The 22,617-nt window shown below is 49.4% G+C and overlaps 1 protein-coding gene across 10 annotated transcripts in view; it reads left to right on the forward strand.

Moving 5' to 3' along the window:
* Positions 1–22,617, forward strand: part of SHANK3 (SH3 and multiple ankyrin repeat domains 3) — a 434,403-nt gene that overhangs the window by 248,604 nt on the left and 163,182 nt on the right. For all 10 annotated transcript variants that reach the window (XR_014502588.1, XR_014502589.1, XM_083401725.1 and 7 more), the window contains one exon: positions 13,532–13,737. Coding sequence is in view for 8 of the 10 variants with exons in the window: in XM_083401725.1 (XP_083257851.1) it covers positions 13,532–13,737 (206 nt within the window). In the remaining 2 variants the exon portion in view is untranslated. The remainder of the gene's footprint in view (positions 1–13,531; positions 13,738–22,617) is intronic.

The raw sequence follows: 22,617 nt of genomic DNA on the forward strand, positions 1-22,617 counted from the left end.
TCGATGCCTTCCATAATTTTACAAACTTCTATCTTTACCTTTACTCTAAACCAGAAAGTCTCCCAAATGCAGCAAGCTGCCTGCTTGGTTCTTCCGCTTCTTGGAACATACCATTGCCCTTGTGTGGCTTCGCTTCAGTCACTCCTGGACAGGTGGTCAGGAACAGAGGAAGGGGGGCTGGCCCTTGGGATTTGGCCTTGTTTACTCCATTCAAAGCTTCCCCTCCCCTTTTTTTGCCTTGTGTCACCATCTGCTTCCTCTCACAAACAGAACTGTTGCCCTACCAGCCAGTACAGGCAGCCGGCCAGCTTGGCCACTGCTGCCTACGGTCGTTGGAGCCTCGCTAATTCAGCTTCATTCCACCAAGTGCCTGGGCTGCCTCTTGTCAGATCAGGAATGCCCCTATGATCACAGGGCGCCCTCAGAGATTTAGTTGAAACCGTTTAGCTTCTACTTACAAGTGGGTGGGTGCCTCAGACACCGTCTTTATGCTTTTCTGCAGGACATACCACCAATTACAGAGTTAGATCACCAGCGAAAAGCGCCCTTGTTTTTATATTAAAATTGCACCCCTACGGATTGCTTTCTTCGGTTATTAAAGTTAGCTTTACTTACTGCTCAATGTGCATTGGGGTGGGCACAGATTTCTCAGCATGGAGCGGGAGGGGGCGAGCGATAAGAGGCAACTCCAGCCCAGCGGAGGCGGGCGCAAACCGTGTAATTAACAGTTGAAGCTCTTGGGGAAAATAATGTAAAAACAGGTGAGTGAAAACAAGCCCTTTGCATCCCAGATGGGGAGATGGGGAATGGCAGGCCAGATACTGAGCTCTCCCTCCCCAATGCCCCCCCAAACACACGACAAAGACACCACAGGCAACTTTAGCTGGTGGGCAGGACTGTCTGCCTGTCATTCTCCATGACATCAGGGACAGATCCACGCATTTAGAGCACATGGCTTTCCCCAAAGAATCCTGGGAATTGTAGTTTATCATAAAGGTGAAGGGACCCCTGACCACTAGGTCCAGTCGTAGCCGACTCTAGGGTTACGATGCTCATCTCGCTTTATTGGCCTAGGGAGTCGGCCTACAGCTTCTGGGTCATGTGGCCAGCATGACTAAGCTGGTTCTGGTGAATCAGAGCAGCGCGTGGAAACACCGTTTACCTTCCCACGGGAGCAGTACCTATTTATCTACTTGCACTCTGATGTGCATTCGAACTGCTAGGTTGGCAGGAGCAGGGACCGAGTAACAGGAGCTCACCCGTTACTTGGTCCCTTCTCCTGCCAGTGAAAGAACCGCCAGAAGGTCCTCGGCGCTGGACCTCAGTGTCCAGGCAGAATGATGGGGGTGGAGAAGCTCCTTCAGGTCTACTGGGCCGAGGCTGTTTTGGGCTTTAAAGGTCAGCACCAACACTTGTGCTCAGAAATGTACTGGGAGCCAATGTAGGTCTTTCAACACTGGTGTTATGTAGTCTCAGCAGCTGCTCCCAGTCCCCAGTCTAGCTGCCGCATTCTGGATTAGTTGCAGTTTCCAGGTCACCTTCAAAGGTAGCCCCACGTAGAGCGCATTGCAGTAGTCCAAGCGGGAGATAACCAGAGCATGCACCACTCTGGCGAGACAGTCTGCAGGCAGGTAGGGTCTCAGCCTACGTACCAGATGGAGCTGGTAAACAGCTGCCCTGGATACAGATTTGACCTGTGCCTCCATGGACAGCTGTGAGTCCAAAATGACTTCCAGGCTGCGCAGCTGGTCCTTCAGGGGCACAGTTGCCCCATTCAGGACCAGGGAGTCCCCCACATCTGCCCACCCCCTGTCCCCCAAGAATAGTACTTCTGTCTTGTCAGAATGTGGGTCAAGGAAAAGCGTGGATGAGAGTCGCTGACCTGGAGGAAAGGCAGCACACTTTTGTGCTCAGTCTGGAGACAGGAACTTCTGTCCCTAAAGTATAATATCTGAGCTTCTTCTTTTTAAAAAAATCTCTATGGCATGAGATTTGTCCCCAACCCAATGTGCCTTTATCCTTTGCTGAATGGCCTTTGGGAAGACCCCCCTCAGCCTTCCTTCCTTGCTTACATCTCCTCCTAACCCCTTTAGATCTAGTGAGCAGTTGCTTTCTCTGTTCTCGCCAAATGTTACCAGGGAGACCTTGAGCTGAAGCCTCTTCCTTAACAACCCACGTTGCCTCCAGCAACCATCTCTGCCTTGGTCTCCTGCATCCTTGCAACCCTCCAGCATCACCACCACCTGCTCTCCCCTCACAGGGGGGGGTGGCTTCTCTTTCCCTTGTTGCCACGGCAACTCCCTTTCACCCCTGGAAAAAAAAAATCCCCTATGTCTTCCCCTCCCTCTTCCCCAGATTTGAAGCTGGAGAATATTGTGGGGTCATAGAATTGTGGAGTTGGAAGGACTCCCCCAAGGGCCCATCTGGTCCAAGGCAGGAATCGCAGCTAAAGAATCATATCTTCCCTAAACTCTGCTGCTCTCTAAAACCTTTTGCCTCAGAAGATTCAATGGTGACTAGGCAGACCTTATTTGGCCACTGAGACCAGCCTGTCTGGATGGGTTCCCCTCCCTCATCCCATTCTTCCTTTCTCCAGAGGGCTTGCCTGCTCTCTGTCCCTTGTGCCATCGGCCAACACGTAAGGAAGCATCACATTCTTGCTAAGGATGGACCAGAACAGTCTTCCCCAGGCACAGGCAAACTCCAGCCCTCCAGATGACCACTGGTCCTGTTAGCTAGGGATGATGGGAATTGTAGTCCCAAACATTGTTCTACCCAGACACTGAGGTCCAGTACCAAGGGCCTTCTGGCGGTTGCCTCACTGTGAGAAGCCAAGTTACAGGGAGCCAGGCAGAGGGCCTTCTCGGTGGTGGCACCCGCCCTGTGGAACGCCCTCCCACCAGATGTCAAAGAGAAAAACAACTACCAGACTTTTAGAAGACATCTGAAGGCAGCCCTGTTTAGGGAAGCTTTTAATGTTTGATGCATTACGGTATTTTAATATTTTGTTGGAAGCCACCCAGAGTGGCTGGAGAAGCCCAGCCAGATGGGCAAGGTATTAATAATAATAATAATAATAATAATAATAATAATAATAATAATCTGGAGGGCTGGAGTTTGTCTATGCCTGGTCTTCCCCAACCTGGAGCCCTCCAGATGTTGCTAAACTTCTGTCCCAGCCAAGAAGAATGTGAGCCATGGTCCACCAACATCTGGAGGTCACTGGGCTGGCAAAAGTTGGCACATGAGCTCATTGTTTCCTGATCTGGCGGGCACATGCGCCCAGCCTATAACACTCGGCTAAATTGTGTATTGACTCAACAGGCATCTAGTCTGCCACTGTGAGAATGAGATTCTGGACTGGATGGGCCCATGACCTGAAGGCTCAGGTGTTCTGATGAGGGCTCTTTGCCCCCAGAATTTCTTCTCTAGCTCTTAATATTAAACATTGAATGATGTGTTTCAGGGGGTTGGACTAGATGACCCTCGGGGTCCCTTCCAACTCTACAGTTCTATGATTCTATGTGCCTTCAGCCTTTGTGGGCCAGGTGCCCAAAGCCAGCTGCTTGGGAGGGGCAGATGCGGAAGGTCTTGGTACTTGTGAAAGCAAACTCATGCCCATGAGATTATAACATGCTGAACGCACCTGCACAGAGCCCCACTTAATGTTCCAAGCCAGAGAAAAGATTCTGGGATCTGCGGCTCTCTTTGGTCAATAGGCAGCACAGCTGAACACGACAAGCTGGGCAAATGAGCCAGCCAAATTGTGAGCTTCTGTGCCAAACCTTTTACTCTTGCTGATGAAAGGCCCGTTGATTGCTCTGAAACTGAGTGAGCTTTTAAAATGGGCATGGGGCTTACAAAACTATCCTGAGCCTGGGATGAACGGGGAAGTGGGAGGGCAGGACGTCTTGAGCATCACACCATTTGCCCGTTGGTGCCCATCTGGCACCAAAGCAGACTCCAGAGGGGTGCCAAGCCCGAGTGTGGCACCATCATCATGGGTGTGCCAACACCACAGGCGAGGAGAAGACTTGGACATTGTGAAAAACTCACAAACACCAAGATGATTCTGAGCAGGGCTGCGAAGGGTTTCTCCCTGCTACTCCTAAGAAATACAGCACAGTTACTCAAACCACAGAGTTTTTCCACTGCTGCTCTCAACCTGAGCACGCCGTACTTCACTTAAACAGTTAACTTACGTCTAAGAGCAATTTTTGCCAGTGCCTTCTGAGTGACTAATCTGCATTTATTTATTTTTAAGCAAAGCAGATCTTCTCTGGCGGCTTCGTAGCAAAGCCAGAAGCGGTGATGCTCTAGGGAGGGCCTCAGGCTGACCCAGGGAGGCTGGAATTGAGGCCAGATGCAAAATCTGTGTCACGCACCTAACTCAGAGCTGCCTCCCTTCACAGCCAGCAGCCCCCAAATAATACCCTTTAGACATGATAGGACCTTCCTGCCTCTAGATTAACTCTTTTCGCTTCAGGTATGCCCCACTAGGATCCGGAAAGTTTCTTTCGCACTGCACGGGGCATCCTTGGGCAACCAGCTGCCCTACAGATGTTCCCCACCAGCTGTGCTTTCTTCGACTACAACTGCCATCAAACCTATCAGCTGCAAGAGCATGTGACTGTTTCGCATGTTTTCAAGTCTGCTCTATTTTATTCTTAATCGCATTGTTTTATTGCTTCGGTATTTTAATAAGTAAAGCAAGTACAGTAGAGAGGACTTGCAGCTTTAGCAGCTGTCTGATCTACACCTAAGTCTTTACTTGCAGCAGTCCTGGATCTTTATTTGGAGGAGACAATGCATCAAACCCTGAGCTTGTGAAATGGCTAGAGAGAGGCAGTGTGGTGTAGTGGTTAGAGTGTCGGACTAGCAGCTGGCAGAGGCTAGGGTTCAAATCCCCTCACTCAGCCATGAAGCTCACTGGAGTGACCTTAGGGGGCAGTTGTAATAATAATAATAATAATAATTATTATTATTATTATTATTATTATTATTATTTATTTATCCATCCATCCATCCATCCATCCATCCATCCATCCATCCATCCATACTCTGCCCATCTGGCTGGGTTCCAGAAGAATATTCCAGCAGAATATTAAAATACAATGATTCATTGGGTGGATATTCCTGTTCCTCAGTCTATGCATTTCTAAACATCTATTGCAAAATTTGGAGAAGTGTCAAACTAAAAACAATTATGTTCTGATCCCTGTAGTAGCCGGGGAGCTGCAAAAATTAGGCAATTTGCTTTAAGAGGGGGGTAACAATTGCTGGACACTTTGTAGTCTGACCTCCCCACAAAGGAATCAGAATGAGTGATCAATAAATACCCAATGCCATCTAACATCCCTGCCAGCAAATCAGGATGAATGCTCAATAAGCATTGCCCTAACCCAGGGCCGGATTTCAGTTTGATGAGGCCCTCAGCTACTGAAGATCATGGGGCCCTTGATATGTCCATCTGTCCTTTGTCAACAACAAATGGTCATTGTTTTTGTTGTTGAATATATGCTATATGGTCACTGATGGACCTAACAGGTATCTCAAGCCATTTGCCCATGTGGCCATGCAACCAGTCCATGCAGAATGTAAGCACCCTATATATAGAAAGGAGCAAACCAGGGATATTTTAGGGAGCAGGCGAGCAGGCAGGGCCCATGACTTACATCATAGGAGCCTACATAACACAAAACACCGTTGCTGTATGTAGGTTTTATTTTATTGGTTTTTTATCTTATATTTTAGAAGTGTACATCCAGGTATTTTTTCCTTTATTTGGGGGGGGGGCCAAGAGAGTGGGGCCCTAAGCTATAGCTTGTTTAGGTTATACGTAAATCCAGCACTACCCTAAGTTGTGTCGTTCTTGTTTTGTTCAAGGATCCAACTAATGGGCCACCTGAGCCCTTATATCCCAGCTTGATCACTGAGATCACCTGCAGGAGTGTTGTTGGTGAGGCTTGTTTGACAACAACCAGAAGAGACCAAGTCTTTAGTACCATCAGCCTAGTCCTGTGGAACTCTCTGCCAATAGAGATTCACCAGGCTCCTTCTGCCCCAATCTTTAAAAGCCTGCTGGAAACTTTTCTCTTCTGTCAAGCTTATGCAGGCAGCAGTGGTGTAATGGTTAGAGTGTCAGACTATCATCTGGGGGACCAGGGTTCGAGTCCTCACTTTGCCATGAAGCTCACTGGAGCGGCCTTGGGTGCCAGTCGCTGCCTCCCAGCCTAACCTACCTCCCAGGATTGTTGCACAGATTAAATGGAGGAGTGGGTGGAACCAGGAAACCACCTCGAGCTCCTTCAAGGAAAAGGTGGGGTGCAAATGTAATCAATAAAATTCAGTAATAGTGGCCTTGAAGAAATGGAGGCAGTAAGAGATTTTACTTTCTTGGGCTACATGATCACTGCAGTTGGTGACAGCAGTCATGAAATTAAAAGATGCCTGCTTCTTGGGAGAAAAGCAATGACAAACCTAGACAGCATCTTAAAAAGCAGAGACATCACCTTGCCAACAAAGGTCCGTAGAGTTAAAGCTCTGGTTTTCCCAGTAGTGATGTATGGAATTGAGAGCTGGACCATAAAGAAGGCTGATTGCCGAAGAATTGATGCTTTTGAATTATGGTGCTGGAGGAGACTCTTGAGAGTCCCACGGACTGCAAGAAGATCAAACCTCTCCTTCTGAAGGAAATCAGCCCTGAGGGCTCACTGGAAGGACAGATCCTGAAGCTGAGACTCCAATACTTTGGCCACCTCATGAGAAGAGAAGATTCCCTGGAAAAGACCCTGATGTTGGGAAAGATGGAGGGCACAAGGAGAAGGGGATGACAGATGCCAGAAGACGAGATGGTGGGACAGTGTTCTCGAAGCTACCAGCCTGAGTTTGACCAAACTGCGGGAGGCAGTGGAAGACAGGAGTGCCTGGCGTGCTCTGGTCCAGGGGGTCACGAAGAGGCAGACACGACTAAACAACAACAACAACAATAGTGGCCTTGGCCTTGAAGATACAACAAACCCAGAAGTTAAGAGAACAACTACAAGTCACAGAATCACATTTAATAGGAATGAATAAAATGTATAAGGAATGCCTAGGGATGATCCACAAACTAACAATGAAAAGTGAAGAAATTCAGTGAAGCGGCATGCCCATATAATATGTTATATGAAGAAGAATATTGAAAACCCAAATGCATTTTAACTCATATAAGTCTTCGTCAGCGGCCAAAAATGCGTCAATAATACCACCATCTCCATCAAACTGCTTAGAAGTCGATACACACAGGAATACAAATGAAATCCATATTGTTTCGGCTTTTGCAGGGCCTGAAAAATGGAATTAAAATTTATGTTTATAGTTGGAACACCCAAAACGACGGCCCTCGGATAAAAGCGATGCAATGTACAACCCAGTCAATGTCATAGGAGAATCTGATTGCAAGTTATCACTGGGAAAGGGCCACTCGGCCACAGCTGGCAGCGAAGACCTTAACAATAATGAAAACCAGGGAGCTGCAACCCCATTAATATGTGTGTGTGTGTGTGTGTGTGTGTGTGTGTGTCTGTGTGTGTACACAGACACAGACACACACACACACACACACACAGAGTGGTACCTCTGGATATGAATGGGATCCATTCCGGAACCCCATTCGCATCCAGAAGCAAATGTAACTAGCGACGGTACGGCACGTCTGCGCATGCACACATCACTTCTCGCCGCTTCTGCGCATGCGCGTGACGTCATTTTTAGCATCTGTGCATGCATGAGTGGCGGAACCCAGAAGTAACTCGCTCTGTTACTTCCGGGTTGCCGCGGAGCGCAACTCAAACACGCTCAACATGAAGCATATTCAACCCGAGGTATGACTGTATTGAAACAAAGAGAGAGGATAAGGTCTTTGGTCTCATTTCCCAAGCAACCCCCCCCCCCCCCGCAACCTGGGGTTATTGAAGAAACCTGCTCTCAAGTAAACCTTACCAATGCCACTCATTTCAAAACCTGTCACCCAAAATGCAAACGTTGAAGCTAGAATGACTTTGCAAAATCTGCTTGCTTGAGATTCATGGAAGGGGTTGTCTGGCTTCCGGAGCACCAAGCTGGGGGGAATCACCACCTTCCTCCTCCCCTCTTCAGCCTGCCATCTTCTTCCTCTTTCCCCTGCAGCTGGGGGGGGGGGCAGAGGGGGGAGAGAGACTCCATTAGCATTCAGATGCAGTTCTGGCTGCCCTTCTTGTACTTTTGCTGCTGATTCTCCTTACCTACCATGACTAAGCAGAGAAGGGCAAGAAGCTGGAGGAGGAGGAATGGCAAGCTTTGGGGGCTTGCCGGCAGAGGGACACCCCCCCCCCAAATAATTCCTCAGTTTTGAAGTGAGAGGCTGCAGTGTGGACTCAGCCTTGCTTGGAAATTCCACCTCTTAGCCACTCTCCATCCTCCTCTCAGATACATAGGGACTAAACTCTGCACATCCTAAGAGACGGTTATTTATATGTCTACCAGGGGGCGTGAGTGGTGCTGTGGTCTAGACCACTGAGCCTCTTGGGCTTGCCAATCAGAAGGTTGGCAGTTCGAATTCCCGCAATGGGGTGAGTTCCCGTTGCTCTGTCCCAGCTCCCGCCAACCTAGCAGTTAGAAAGCACACCAGTGCAAGTAGATAACAGGTACTGCTGTGGCGGGAATGTAAACGGTGTTTCTGTGCACTCTGGTTTCTGTCACGGTGTCCCATTGTGCCAGAAGCGGTTTAGTCCTGCTGGCCACATGACCCAGAAAGCTGTCTGTGGACAAACGCCAGCTCCCTCAGCCTGAAAAGCGAGATGAGCACCACAACCTCATAGTTGCCTTGACGGGACTTAACCGTCCAGGGGTCCTTTACTTTACCTTTTTTAAATATCTCTACATGGCATGACAGTGGAACAAACTCCCCCAGAAAGTGATGGACTCTCCTTCAGTAGCCTTTTTTACCTGGATCCTCTCCCCCCCCCCCTTTGAAGATGGGGATAACTGTTGCCCACCTCCAGTCTTCAGGGACCTCACCTGTTCTCCAATAATTCTCAGAGATTATAGACAGAGGCTCTGAGATAACACCTGCAAGCTCCTTTGGTGCCCTTGGGTGCAGTTTATCAGGCCCTGGAGATCTGAATTCATTTAAAGTAGCTAGGTGCTCCCTAGCTAGGTGTTCCTAAAACTATGGTTTTCCTAGTAGTGATGTATGGAAGTGAGAGCTGGACCATAAAGAAGGCTGATCGCCAAAGAATGGATGCTTTTGAATTGTGGTGCTGGAGGAGACTCTTGAGAGTCCCATGGACTGCAAGAAGATTAAACCTCTCCATTCTGAAGGAAATCAGCCCTGAGTGCTCACTGGAAGGACAGATCGTGAAGCTGAGGCTCCAAGACTTTGGTCACCTCATGAGAAGAGAAGACTCCCTGGAAAAGACCCTGATGTTGGGAAAGATGGAGGGCCCAAGGAGAAGGGGATGACAGAGGACGAGATGGTTGGACAGTGTTCTCGAAGCTACCAGCATGAGTTTGACCAAACTGCGGGAGGCAGTGGAAGACAGGAGGGCCTGGCGTGCTCTGGTCCAGGGGGTCACAAAGAGGCGGACATGACTAAATGACTAAACAACAACAACAAGGTTCTCCCTTACCACATTTCCCACCTATCTTGGGCTGCAGCTCCCTCCTTACACCACTTGTTTGGTTATCACCAGGTTGGGCATCACTTTCCTTTTGGGTGAAGACAAGAGGCAAAGTTGTCACCCAGTAACATTTTCCAGTCTTCTCCATGCAGAGGACCTACTACCACTTGCTTGTTCTTTCTCTTGCTTCGAACACAGCTGGAGAAACCTTTTATTATTATTTCTAGGCTCTCTTGCAAGGGCTTGCCAAGGGCTGTAAAAAGATAAGGTGCATTGCAGGAATGTGTCCTCCTCTTGGAATTTCAGGGAGGAGACAGTGGTTGATTTCAACCAAACGGAGATTTGTGGGGCTTAAGCTTTCATGGAAACCCTCCCTCATTTCCCGGGAGGCTCCCTTCGCCCAGCTGTGTGTCCAACAGTTGATATTTCTGAAACCCTGGAGAGCTGCTACTGCCGGCCAGTGCATACTGTATGGAGCTAGGTGGAGCAGTGGTCTGGCTCAGTAGGACGCAGCTCCCTCTGTTGCAGATTACTGGAGAGGGAAGGACACACTTGTGGGTGCTTGCTCCTCCATCATTGTGTTGCCGCTTGTTGGGTTCCATCTCTGAAGCTGGGAGCCCAAGGTGGGCACTGGGAAGGGGTGCCAAGAGGTAACACTTGGGCAGAGCCATAGCTTCCTGCATCCCAGAAAGGGGACTGTCCAGCATTCTGCTCTCATACTGGACACCTGCCCCAAACGGCTCATTGTTATTATTACATCTCATTCAGTCACTCACTCACACACACACACACATTTCAGTTTTTTTCATATAGCATTTACATGTTCAAATATATAAAAGGATGTCATATAGAGGAGGGAGAAAGGTTGTTTTCTGCTGCTCCAGAGAAGCGGACACGGAGCAATGGATCCAAACTACAAGAAAGAAGATTCCACCTAAACATTAGGAAGAACTTCCTGACAGTAAGAGCTGTTCGACAGTGGAATTTGCTGCCAAGGAGTGTGGTGGAGTCTCCTTCTTTGGAGGTCTTTAAGCAGAGGCTTGACAACCATATGTCAGGAGTGCTCTGATGGTGTTTCCTGCTTGGCAGGGGGTTGGACTCTATAGCCCTTGTGGTCTATTCCAACTCTATGATTCTATGATTCTTCTATGATTCTATGATTCCATTCTAATAAAATCAATTTTATACATTTATAGGATTCCTTGAATCCTTAGACCTCCCCTTGCCCCGCCATGGTTTCCATTGCAAATCTTTTCCTGCTGCATCTTATAACATTTATCCAAATTTTTGTTTACCATATATCCTGTTTTAACCATAAAATTCATGCGTTACAAGTGTTATATCAGACCTGTTAACGTTTTTAAACTTTTACAGTGCTTTCTAAGGTAATATATAAATTTTTCCCATTCTTTATTAACTTTCTTGTCTTCTTGGTTTCTGATTCTACCGGTCAATTTAGCCATTTCAGCATAGTCCATCGTCTTGAGTATCCATTCTTCTCTGGTTTGAACTTTGTCTTCCTTCCATCTCTGAGGGGGAAGCATCCTCGCAGCTGTTGTCACACACATAGAAAGTCTTTTCTGCTCCCTTGGTATTTCTTCGATTCATTATATATCATTTCCCAGAATGTTTTTGTTATTTTGCACATCCACCACATGTGGTGGAAAGTGCCTTCTTTCTCTGTACATTTCCAACATATATTGGTAGCAATTCTGTACATTTTTGCTAACCTAGTAGGAGCTAGATACCAACGGTACATCATTTCCATATATGGTAGTTCTCTTTCAATGTACAGCATGCTATTATTACATCCAAGAAACTCTTCCGCTCCTCATTTAATCCCCACAACGACCCTATGAGGAAGGCTCAGCTGAGAGGCAGTGACTGGCCTATGGTCACCCCCAGGGAGCTTTGTGGCCAAGTGGGGATTCGAACCCTGGTCTCCTAGGTACTGTTCCGACATGATAACCACTAGATGGAACGGCCTCTAATTGTCCTCTTAGTCTAAATCCTTTTTCTTGGGCATAGAGGGCAGGAAGCAAGAAGGAACTAGGCAGGAAAGGGCTTGGGGGGGGGGGAGCTGAGGAGGCAGGAAAGGGAGATGTGTTGGGGGGATGGAGTCTGTAAGCGCCTGCCAACCTGGGAGTATTGCCCTCTGGCTTGGAGGAGCTTCGTTTTAGCCCAAATACTGTGTTGCTGTAGCCAAGCATCCTTTCCTGATTTAGCTGCCCTGAGCCTGGCTCCGACCTGGGAGGATGGGGTACAAATGAAAATTTATTTTTATTATTTTTATTAAAAGCACTCTGCACATGCTCTGCCTTTACTGTCACTTCACCATTTTCTGTGTCCTGGGGAGGCTTTGACGAGGCCTCGGGTCATGGCAAGGAATGATAAAATTATCAGGAATAACGGGGGGGGGGGGGGTACGTGGAGGAGAGAACCAAGGAGGGAGCTTCTATGGGGCGGAATCCGCCTCCCCGCCCCCTAGCCGAGGCTTCTGCCTTGCGGAGATGGGCTCTCATCCGCCTCCAGCACCAGCAGGAATCCAACAGGTGCCAGCTCCCGTTGCCAGGAGAGAAAGCTCCACCTGTTGAAAGCCTGCCTGCTGCGTTCCTTTTTAAGACGGCAGCCTTTCCCTCCTTTCTTTCTTTCCCCGCTAAAAACCCTTGCAGCCCCTGTCCTGCCGGGAAGGGGAGGGGGCGGCTTCGAGGTGGAGAAGGAGGGTCTTCGGTGGGCAAAGCAGTCAGGCCTCGTCCAGCCGCGGACACTTGAGAGCAGCTCCAGAGAGGCTGGGAAGGGCGAGCCAGGCAGGCAAGGAAGGGAGCAGGAGTGTCCGCTAGGACCCGTGACCGTGGGTGCCCAGGGCCGTGGGTGCCACGCTGGGTTCATGCCCCTGGCTCCGAAATTTGTGGGTGCCCGGCCCCTTCATGAGGAACTTTGTGGGTGCTCGGGCACCCAGGGCGTTGGCACCCATGGAAGGGAGGGTCCGCAAGATGCCAACGCGTCTCCCGGGGTTGCCAGCTTCGTTCAGCCGGGGGGCGAGGTCCTGGCTGCCCATAAAACCAGGGAGGGAGGGGACATGTGTGTTCAAAGCCCCGCTGTCTTGTCTTGGGAGCGCGGGCAGAAGGCAGCGCCAACGCTGGGGCATCCCTGCCTTGCCGGGGGTTGGACTAGATGACCCGGCGGGGTCCGTCGCCACGCTACGCTCCTCCGATTCCCGTCGGCAGGCAGGGAGGGGTCCGGCCCGGGTGGGTCCCCGCCTCCCGCCGGAGGAAGAGGAGGAGCCGCTTGGCGGCGGCGGCGGCAGCACCTGCAGCATCCCGGCATCAGCAGCATCAGCACCACCAGGCTCCGCCAGAGCCGGCTGGGGTTTGTCGGTGGCCCAGCCGCCCCGTCGTCGCCATGTGGCGGCGGGAGGCGCAGCGGCGGGCGCGGCGCGGAGGCGCAGCGGAGGCGGCGGGCGCCGGGCGCCGTCGGCGGGCGAGCTGAGCCGGGCGGCGCGAAGCAGGGGCCGGCGCGGGGCGCGGGGCCGGCCGAGCCATGGCGCTGCCCTGGGCGGAGGCGGCGGAGCGCGGAGGCGGACGCAGCGCCCGGCCGCAGCCTCGCTGGCCCGGCGGCGCCCCGGGCGGACGACGAGCGGCGGGCCCCGTCTCGTGGCGGCGGCCCCGGCGGAGGCTGGTGGCGCCGCTGCACGGGATGCGCTGAGCCCCGACCAGCCCCCTCCCCTCGCTCGCCGAGCCCTCCCTCTGCGCTCCTCCTGCCTTCTTCCCGGGCGGGCCCCGATCCAAGGAGGGCTCCCTCGGGGCGGCCATGGCGCTCCCGCAGCAGCAGCAGCAGCAGACGCCGCCACCGCCGGGCAACACCACCGTAACGTATATTTTCGTTTACAGCCCCAGCGGGAGCGGCAGCGGGCCGGGGGGCGCGCCGGGGGCCGGTCCGGGCGTGGAGCCCACCCCGCACGCCGCGCCGGCCCCGCTGCGAGGGCCCAAGAGGAAGCTGTACAGCGCCGTGCCCGGCCGCAAGTTCATCGCCGTCAAGAGCTACACGCCGCAGGGCGAGGGCGAGATCCTGCTCAACCGAGGAGAAGCCGTCAAGGGTGAGTGCCAGAGCGGGGTGGGGGGTTGGGGGCACGTGGGAGGAAGAGGGGGCAGTTGGACACACCTCCTTCATGGCGGGGGTGGGCGGCGGAGGGAGGAGGAGGAGCTGGGAAGATGCGCGGCCCACCCACTCATCTGGTACCCAATTTGCTGGAGCATCCTTGGATTGACTTGGCACTGGCAGATAACTTTTGGGAAAGTGGGGTGGGTGGGTACAGCAAGCCTAGGCTGGGCAGGGTCACCCGGAGGAGATGTTGCCCATAATGTGCTTTGGGAAGTAGAGGCAATGGGTTCAAGGGAATGGGCAGGGGATTCTTCTGGGTGGGGGGAAGGGTTCGGTCTGGGTGATCGGGGAGCATTTGTGTTGAGTGGACTCTGGGTCAGAGGGTCTTCCTGGACCCAACAGCAGCCAGGCAGATGTCTCTGAAAGATGGGTATGTGGTGGCACCCCAAGTCCTTTCTCTCCCCCCCCCCCCCCCGAATATACTGTGTGTCTGAAATCTGGGAATTTCCCACATGCCAGGTTGCAGAGGTGGTTTTCATGGGCCACATTGACCTTCCTGTGAGATGGCAAAAGAGGTCTTGTTTTCCTTCGGCCACTGTTGGCACAGATGCATTTTCTGGGCAAATGATGGTCAGATCTTGCCATTGAGATTTGTTTGGTGCTTGACTTTCTCCCTGCGGGATGGGGAGGGGGGGGAGAGAGAGATTTATTGCAAATAGCAGAATTACCCTTACGTCTGCGTACTCATTAAAAATGTGCCACTGTGAATCGCTGGCAAATGGATTGTGTCTCTGGCCAGATTGATGAATCTCCAGGGTTCATTTTAGGACACGGGTGACCCGGCTGCACCTGCCAGCGATTTCTGTTGCCGTTTTTAGCAGATATGGAGCAGCACTCCTTCCACTTGTGGGTGCAAGTAACCGGGGGTCTGAGCACAACTTCTGTGCTCGTGCAATGCAACAGATGGGTGAAGAGCTGGCAACTCGTCTGGGCTTATGCAGCAGGCGGGTGTCATGCACTCAGCAGAGCTGTGGCATCTGGGTTTCGTGTGAGATGCCTGGTTCACCTCCCCCAGTCCCTGGGGAAGTGTGCTTGCGAGGGTCTCGGTTGCAGCTCACTGTTCTGTTGCGAGTTCCTGGTGCAAAGAATGCACTTTGTAAGCTACCATTTTTCGTGGAGGTGTAGTATCGCCTGCTGGTTGAAATTGTGACATGTGAAGCAGCTCTTCTGGCTGGAAGCAACACAGCAAGTGGTTTCTTAGAACTTGGAGCCAGAACGCTCTATGCCTCGAGTGTTCCTGACAGATGGCTATTCCTTGCAAACGTCCAAGGAAACGGGAATCTGCAGCTTCCCTCACTGGGTATCCACTCCTGCTGCTGAACCGCACTAGTTTCCAAGCTGTTTTAACCCTCAGGACCGTAACCCAATTCAGCCTTGGGGCTAAGCCTGCTTAAGAAGACCTTCGCAAAACTACAGCACCCTTGAAACATTTCTTTTTAAAGGACTGGTTGATCTCCACGGTGTGCCTGCGCCTTTACTCAGATGCACCTCCGATCTACCGTCTTGTCTTCTGAATGCTATCATTTTGAGTTATCCTCTGCCAGGTGGTAAGGAGTCAGTCGGTCAGTGCATTACTCCAAAGCCTTGGGGGCTGGCCAGTCCGACCTTCTGAACTGGAGACTCAGTGCCAAACTGAGCATGATGCTCGTCGTACCATTTGCCTTTGCTTGGCTGCTTTTAAAAGTGGGTAGTTGGTGAAGAAGAGAGCTGGATCTGGCCCAGGGGAGCATTGATCCTTTGCTTCTGCTGTGGTCAGAATCGGAGCCAGACCCCCACCCACCTCCCCCAAACACCTGCTGGGGAAACTGCCTTGCCACCAATCCCTGTTGCCTGTGGCAGGTGCTTCGGCCATGCATTGGCAAGGAGCAAATGTCATGCTTGGCTCGGTCCTCACTTTGCCCTCCATGCTCGCTGCTTGTGGTGGCTGTTGTTACCAGGGCACTGATGAGCATCTTGAGCTGCAGAGAAAAGTGGGGATAGCGAGCTGTGATGTAGCTCATGGCTTAACCTCCTTAAGAAACTCAGAAGAGCTCTCCTGGGTGGGCCCAGAGGCCAGTTCTTCACGGTGGCCAAACAGGCACTTCTGCAAAGCCAGCAAGCAGGACCTGAGCACTGCAGAACTTTACACATTGCTGAGCTCCAGTAACTGGTATTCAGAGACGTCCTACCTCAGGCAGTGGAGGGCAGGACACAGCCATTGTGGAGGGACCTTCCCTGAGGAATGAAGGTGCAAGAGAGCAGAACATTTGCAGAATCGGGGAGAAGGACTTGGCTGGCACAGTAAAAAATAAACCCGGCTGGGGAAGAGTCGGGATGATGAGCAAGTCTAAAGACCTTTCTGGCTGATGGCTTCAAAGTCATTCTAGCTGGGTCAAGGCTTACATGGAATCCGGTCAGAGGAGAGAGAACAGGCACAGCTTTTTTATATATGTTTGTGGCCGATGTGTCACATGAATGAAGACACAACAAAGTTGGCTTTTTAAAGATACTAAGGAGTTGCTGAGAAATTGTGCAGGACCAATGGTCTGACTGTACAAGGCAGCATCTTGAGTTCACTTATGGTTGGGCTACTCCTACACGTGTAAAATCCAGCAAATTTTCTCCTTGAAATTTTGCATATCTTCTGATTTTGAAGCTTTTGTTTGTTTGGCGGCACCTATAGAAAACGGGATGGGGGGTGTTGTTGCTATGATTTATCTAGAAAATATAAATTTATTCTGTAATCTGCCTTTCAGCCAAAATATTCTCAAAGCAGAGCGATGATAAAACGCCTCTCTTATAAAACAATCAGCTAATCACAATGAGAAACAGCCAAAAACAAAACAAAAAAACCCAGCAGGAGAAATTAAAATAGCATCACAGAGAACTAAACCTACTCAGGTTAGAAGCCTGCCTGCAAATTAAAAAGACTTAATTACACACACCTAAATTGACTAAGCCTTTGAGTGTGAACCTAGGGAAGGGTTAATGTTTACCACGTGATCATCACCCTAATTTCTTGCCTGGATTTGCATCTCCAAATAATTGATACTGTTTCCAGAGTTGCATGGATATGTTATTCAGCAGAATTCTGAGACTTGATTCTGACCATTCTGCATCTGCAGAATTTGTATTTCCCTGCCCCACTTGCTGTAAGACTGTGGGACATATGGCTGAAAGGGACTGCTTTTTGCCAGGAGATTGTTCCAGGTGACTTCTGGTCCCTTTGCATGAAGATAGGAATTCAGAGGAGCAACGTGCAGCCCAGCCTGAACAAGGGGCCAAATGAGCTAAGCCAAGACCAGCGCTATCATGCAGACAATCCTTTGGAGAAGGTGAAATAGGTTCAGGGCCTGGTTAGTAGAAGACCAAGCAAGCGCTGTAGCACAGAGGTGGGGCCTATCTGTGGTCCTCCAGATATGGCTGTACTCCAGCTCCCATTAAGGATGCTCCATGAGCAGGGATGATGGGAGCCCCCTCCCCAGGTCCCCCAGCCCTACCCTACAGCAAAATCCATGTTCTGGAAGGAGGACCATGTTTGTGTGATGGCTTTGTGAATTCCGCATGCGGATCAGGCTTTGCTGGAGCTGTTGCCAGGAAGGACTTGCGTCTCACTGCCATGGTTACGGGGAAAGCTCTCTTCCGAGCATCGTCTGACGCGGGTGGCCTGTCAAAGGGTGTAAGAGGAACGGAGAGGATTGCACAAGATGGGTTTTTTTTTACCACTTGCTTTGAACGATGCAGGTGCATGCCAAAAACAAAACTCCAAAGAAGACCGTCCTTACTAATTTGAAATTGCAGCCCCACCTAGAAACCTAAATCTGTTGGTCCCACTGCTGATATGACCACAAATCCCTTTCCACCTTTTGAAGCTGTCTGGTATATGTCAAGGTGGTGTTGATGTTGTGTTTGTTGCCCCTGGAAAGGATAACTCCTGCTCTTCACCAGCCTTCTGATTTCACGCATTGGCTCAAATCACCGACAGGCAGAAGCAGCCAGGCTGGCTCATTCCACAAACATTTCTTAGAAGGATGCCTGCACATTTTGCTTTATAACTTTCTTTCTAAGAGGGCTAGATGCTTTAAAAAAATTATTTTATTTTGTCAAACTAATGATCATAAATAAATAAGAATAAAAATATACACCCCACCACTGAGACCATTCCACTGTAACTATCTAATCTCCCAAAATTTCAATACCTCTTGTGATGGTTTGACCCCTTTCCGTTTTAACAGTACAAATTCTACAGACACCTTCCAGATCGCCCCAAAATAATTTCTCCTGCATATTCCCCATCTTACCTTAACTTGATGCTTTTCTTACAAAAATGAAAGTTCTGAGCCTGGGTTCCCCAATGAAGGTCTTCATGGCCACCAGGTTGGCAACCCCAGTTTTAACAGGAGATGCTGCCAGAGACTGAACCTGCAACCTTCTTCTGAACTATGCTCCCAATCCTCCTGCCCTTTGACCTTCCCATGAGCTCCTTCCCCAGTTCCCCTGAGCTCTTGGCATTTTCCTTCCCTTTCAGCCCCTGCTGCCCTTTGATTGGGTCCTTGCCTGTTCTGTTGCACTTCCTCAGCTGCCCTGGCTGCCCTGCCCCTGGGTCCTCCCGGTCTCCTTTCTCCAGAGTTTATGCCTTCTGCTATGCTGCTCTGGTTCCTCTTCTGCACACTCCTTTTGAGGGTTTTTCTGCAGCCAAACTGCTACCGTCCCTCCCAGTGGCCTTTTGCATTGCTTTCTGCCATGGCAGAAAGGGGTCTGCACAGCCAAAGCCCCATTGCCGCCCCCTTCCCTGCCTATGGGCGGCCCTCATTGGGCATTCCTCATAACCTTGCTAGAGGCCCATTCCTGCTTCTAAAGCCTGCTTGAGCCCATCGAAAATGAGAGCCTGCCTGCATCGCTCTGTCTTTCTCGCCTCCTCCTCCCCTCCTTGGCTTCAGAGGCCGCATATGGCAGAATTGGCACCAGGCTTTCCAAACTCTTGCAGCCAGCCAGCCAAGCTGCACGGACCAACCGTGTCTCTTGAGAGCCCCCTGTGCTGCTCTTGCTGCTAAAGTAGGAAGGTGCCTTGTGCTCAGGCTGCTACTGTGCAATAGTAGTTGTGCTTCCTTAATCTCAGGGTTGTGTGTTTGAGCCTCACACTGTGCAAAAGATCCCTTTGGGGCCCCTTCCAACTCTACAATCCTATGATTGCATTATTCTAATATGCACCCAGCACATATCCAATGTAAACCAACAAATATAATAATAAAAGACCCACAAATATGATAATAATTTGTTATTTCTACCCTGCCCACCTGGCTGGGCCTCCCCAGCCGCTCTGGGCAGCTTCCAACAAAAGATCAAAAATACATTAAAACATCAGTCATTAAAAACGTCCCTAAACAGGGCTGCCTTCAGATGTCTTCTAAATGTTAGGAAGTTGTTTTTCTCTTTGACATCTGATGGGAGGGCGTTCCACAGGGTGGGCGCCACCACCGAGAAGGCCCTCTGCCTATGAAATGTTACCTGTACTCCAAAAAAGGACAACAGGCAATAATCCAGCAGAAGGACCAGTTTCACATGCCTTTTCCTGCCTTGTGAAGGACCGCTGTTTCTGTCGAAAAGCCCAGTCTGCGTCTTGAAAAGAAGAGCTTCTCAAGAAAAAGAAAATTGCTCAGCTGAAAGACTTCTTATCAGCTGCAGATATATAAAAGGAATAAGAAGGATATTGACAAGCTAGAAGGTGTACAGAGGAGGGCGACCAAGGTGAGCAAGGCTCTGGAAACCAAGCCTGATGAGAAGCGCTGGAAGGAGCTGGGTATGTTTAGCCTGGAAAAGAGGAAGCTGTGAGGAGATAGGAGAACCATCTTCAAATATCTCAAAGGCTGGCACATGGAAGACGGAGTTAGCTTTTTTTCCTGCTGGTCTAGGGGTAGGCCCTGAACCAACAGACTCAAGTTACAAGAAAGGAGATGGTGATTAAACATCAGGAAGAACTTTCTGGTGGAAAGAGCTATTCGACAGTGAATCGGACTCTCTCAGCAAGTGGTGGACCCTCCTTCCTTGGAGGTTGTTAAGCAGAGATTGGATGGCCACCTATATTCCTGCACTGAAGGGGGTTGGACTAGATGACCCTTGGGGTCCCTTCCCATTCTGTGATTCTTTGAACTGTTTGGACACATTCCCCCAAAGAAGAGGGTTAAGAAAAAGTTGCTCACGGACTCTGAACTAAACAGGACATACAGTGGTACCTCAGTTTACGAACATAATTCGTTCCGGAAGTCCGTTCTTCAACCAAAACTGTTCTTAAACCGAGGCGCGCTTTCCCTAATGAGGCTTCCCGCCGCCAGTGCCCTTCCACCTTCTTCCTGCAACTCCTGCAGCCAAGCTGGCGCCAAACGTCTTGGGCCACATCCGTGAGGTCGAGAAGAGGGTCTTGTCATCTGAGCAGCCCAACACCTCCTGACACATTGCCCAGCCTTGTGACATGGATGTCAGTTGCAGCTAGGATTTCAATAGCCCAGCAACGGAAAACCTTGAAAAATCTAAATTTGTCTCTGTGGCCTAAGAACTTGCAGACTTTGGCTAGTGGGGGGTGGGATGGGATCCAGAACCCTTTTATGTCACCTGGTGGGATTTTATTACTTATGCTTCAGACTTAAATGCTCAGCATTCACCAAGCACACCAGCTTGGTGTCGCCATTTATTTCTCTTATCTCACTTGCTTTGTATGTGTAATGACATCATAGCCTGCTTTGTATGTGTAATGATATCATAGCTTGCTTTGTATGTGTTATGACATCATAACCTGCTTTGTATGAGTTGTGACATCATAACCTGCTGCCACACTTTTTTTTAAGACCTAAAAAAATAAGTTTCAGGAAAGATGGTGCCCACTCAGAATTGAAGGTGGTGCAGTTGACGTTTCCCCCCCCACTGCAGGGGTAAAGTTGCCAGATGAATGCAAAGAGGAACTTGTTAACAAATTAGAACAAGATTGTTAAAAGAGCAGTTCGGCAGTGGAGTTGGCTTCCTTTTTTTTTCCAATTGATATTTATTAAATTTTCATAGTATAATATAAGCCAAACATGACAAAGAAACAACAAGACAACAACAACAAAAATACAATAAAGAAAATACACCTTAACACATAACAAAAAATTAACACATAATATAACAACGGTTAAAAGCAACTTCACTTTTCAAAATAGATCTTGCATTAGCTTTTTCCTGGACTTCCCCGTACCTCCCTCCTTTGTATTCCATTTCCATTGTTCGATCAGCAAATCCTTTCCCTCTTTCACTTTCATCTCACTTCTTATCTTAATATTTTGGCTTTACCCTTCCCTCTCTTTTACACTATTTTTTCCATTTACTTCATCGTTTTTTACAGAAAGCCCCTTAATCAAAATCCAGCATCGTTCTAACATTCATTAATTTTACAATATTTCTGTAAATAATCCTAAAATTTCTTCCAATCTTCTTCCACCTGATCTTCTCCCTGGTCTCGAATTCTGCCGGTCATTTCTGCCAGTTCCATGTAGTCTATCACCTTCATCTGCCATTCTTCCACGGTGGGTAGTTCTTGAGTCTTCCAATACTGCGCAATCAGTATTCTTGCTGCTGTTGTGGCATACATAAAAAAGGTTCTGTCCTTTCTTGGCACCAATTGGCCGACCATGCCCAGGAGGAAGGCCTCCGGTTTCTTGAGGAAAGTATATTTAAATAGCTTTTTCATTTCATTATAGATCATTTCCCAAAAGGCCTTAATCCTTGGGCACGTCCACCAAAGGTGAAAGAATGTACCTTCTGTTTCTTTACATTTCCAACATTTATTATCAGGCAACTTATAAATTTCTGCTAGCTTGACTGGTGTCATGTACCACCTGTATATCATTTTCATAATATTCTTTCTTAAGGCACTACATGCCGTGAATTTCATACCGGTGGTCCATAACTGTTCCCAGTCAGCCATCATTATATTATGTCCAACATCCTGTGCCCATTTGATCATAGCAGATTTCACTGTTTCGTCCTGCGTACTCCATTTCAACAGCAAGTTATACATTCTTGACAAAGTCTTAGTTTTGGACTCTAACAGTTCTGTTTCCAATTTTGATTTTTCCACCTGGAAGCCCACTTTCCTATCTAGTTTATATGCCTCCATTATTTGGTGATAGTGAAGCCAGTCACGCACTTTATTTTTTAGCTTCTCAAAACCCTGTAATTTCCATTTTTCTCCATCTTGTTCTAAAATCTCCCAATATTTCGGCCATTTGTCCTCCATATTAAGCTTTTTAAAGGCCTTCGCTTCCATTGGTGACAACCACCTTGGAGTTTTACTCTCAAGTAGATCTTTATACCTTATCCAGACATTAAACAGTGCTTTCCTTACAATGTGGATCTTAAACATTCTATGCACTTTAACCTTCTCATACCATAAATATGCATGCCAGCCAAAAGCATTATTAAATCCTTCTAAGTCCAAAATATCAGTATTTTTCCAGAAGTAGCCATTCTTTCAGCCAGCAAAAAGCTGCTGATTCATAATAAATTTTCAGGTCTGGCTTCCCAGGAAGGCTGTGGGATCCTCTTCGCTGAATGTTTGATTTGTGGGTGCCTTGCCCCAGCAGTGGGACACATGCAACTTTGGTGCCACCAGGAGAATGTTGGGTTCAAAAGAGCCTTCCTCAACCTGGTGTCCTCTAGTTTTCTGGACCATGACTGCCACCAGCCACAGCGTCCCATAGCTGTGGTTTCCTGGGGCCAATGAGAGTTGTAGTTCCGTCATCTGGAGGGCATCAGCTTAGGAAAGCCTGGTACAAGGGGCTGCCAATTCTGAACAGATTGAGAG

The sequence above is a fragment of the Podarcis tiliguerta genome (genome assembly GCF_965153285.1).
Source record: "Podarcis tiliguerta genome assembly, chromosome: 10".
In the NCBI taxonomy this organism is placed as follows: domain Eukaryota; kingdom Metazoa; phylum Chordata; class Lepidosauria; order Squamata; family Lacertidae; genus Podarcis; species Podarcis tiliguerta.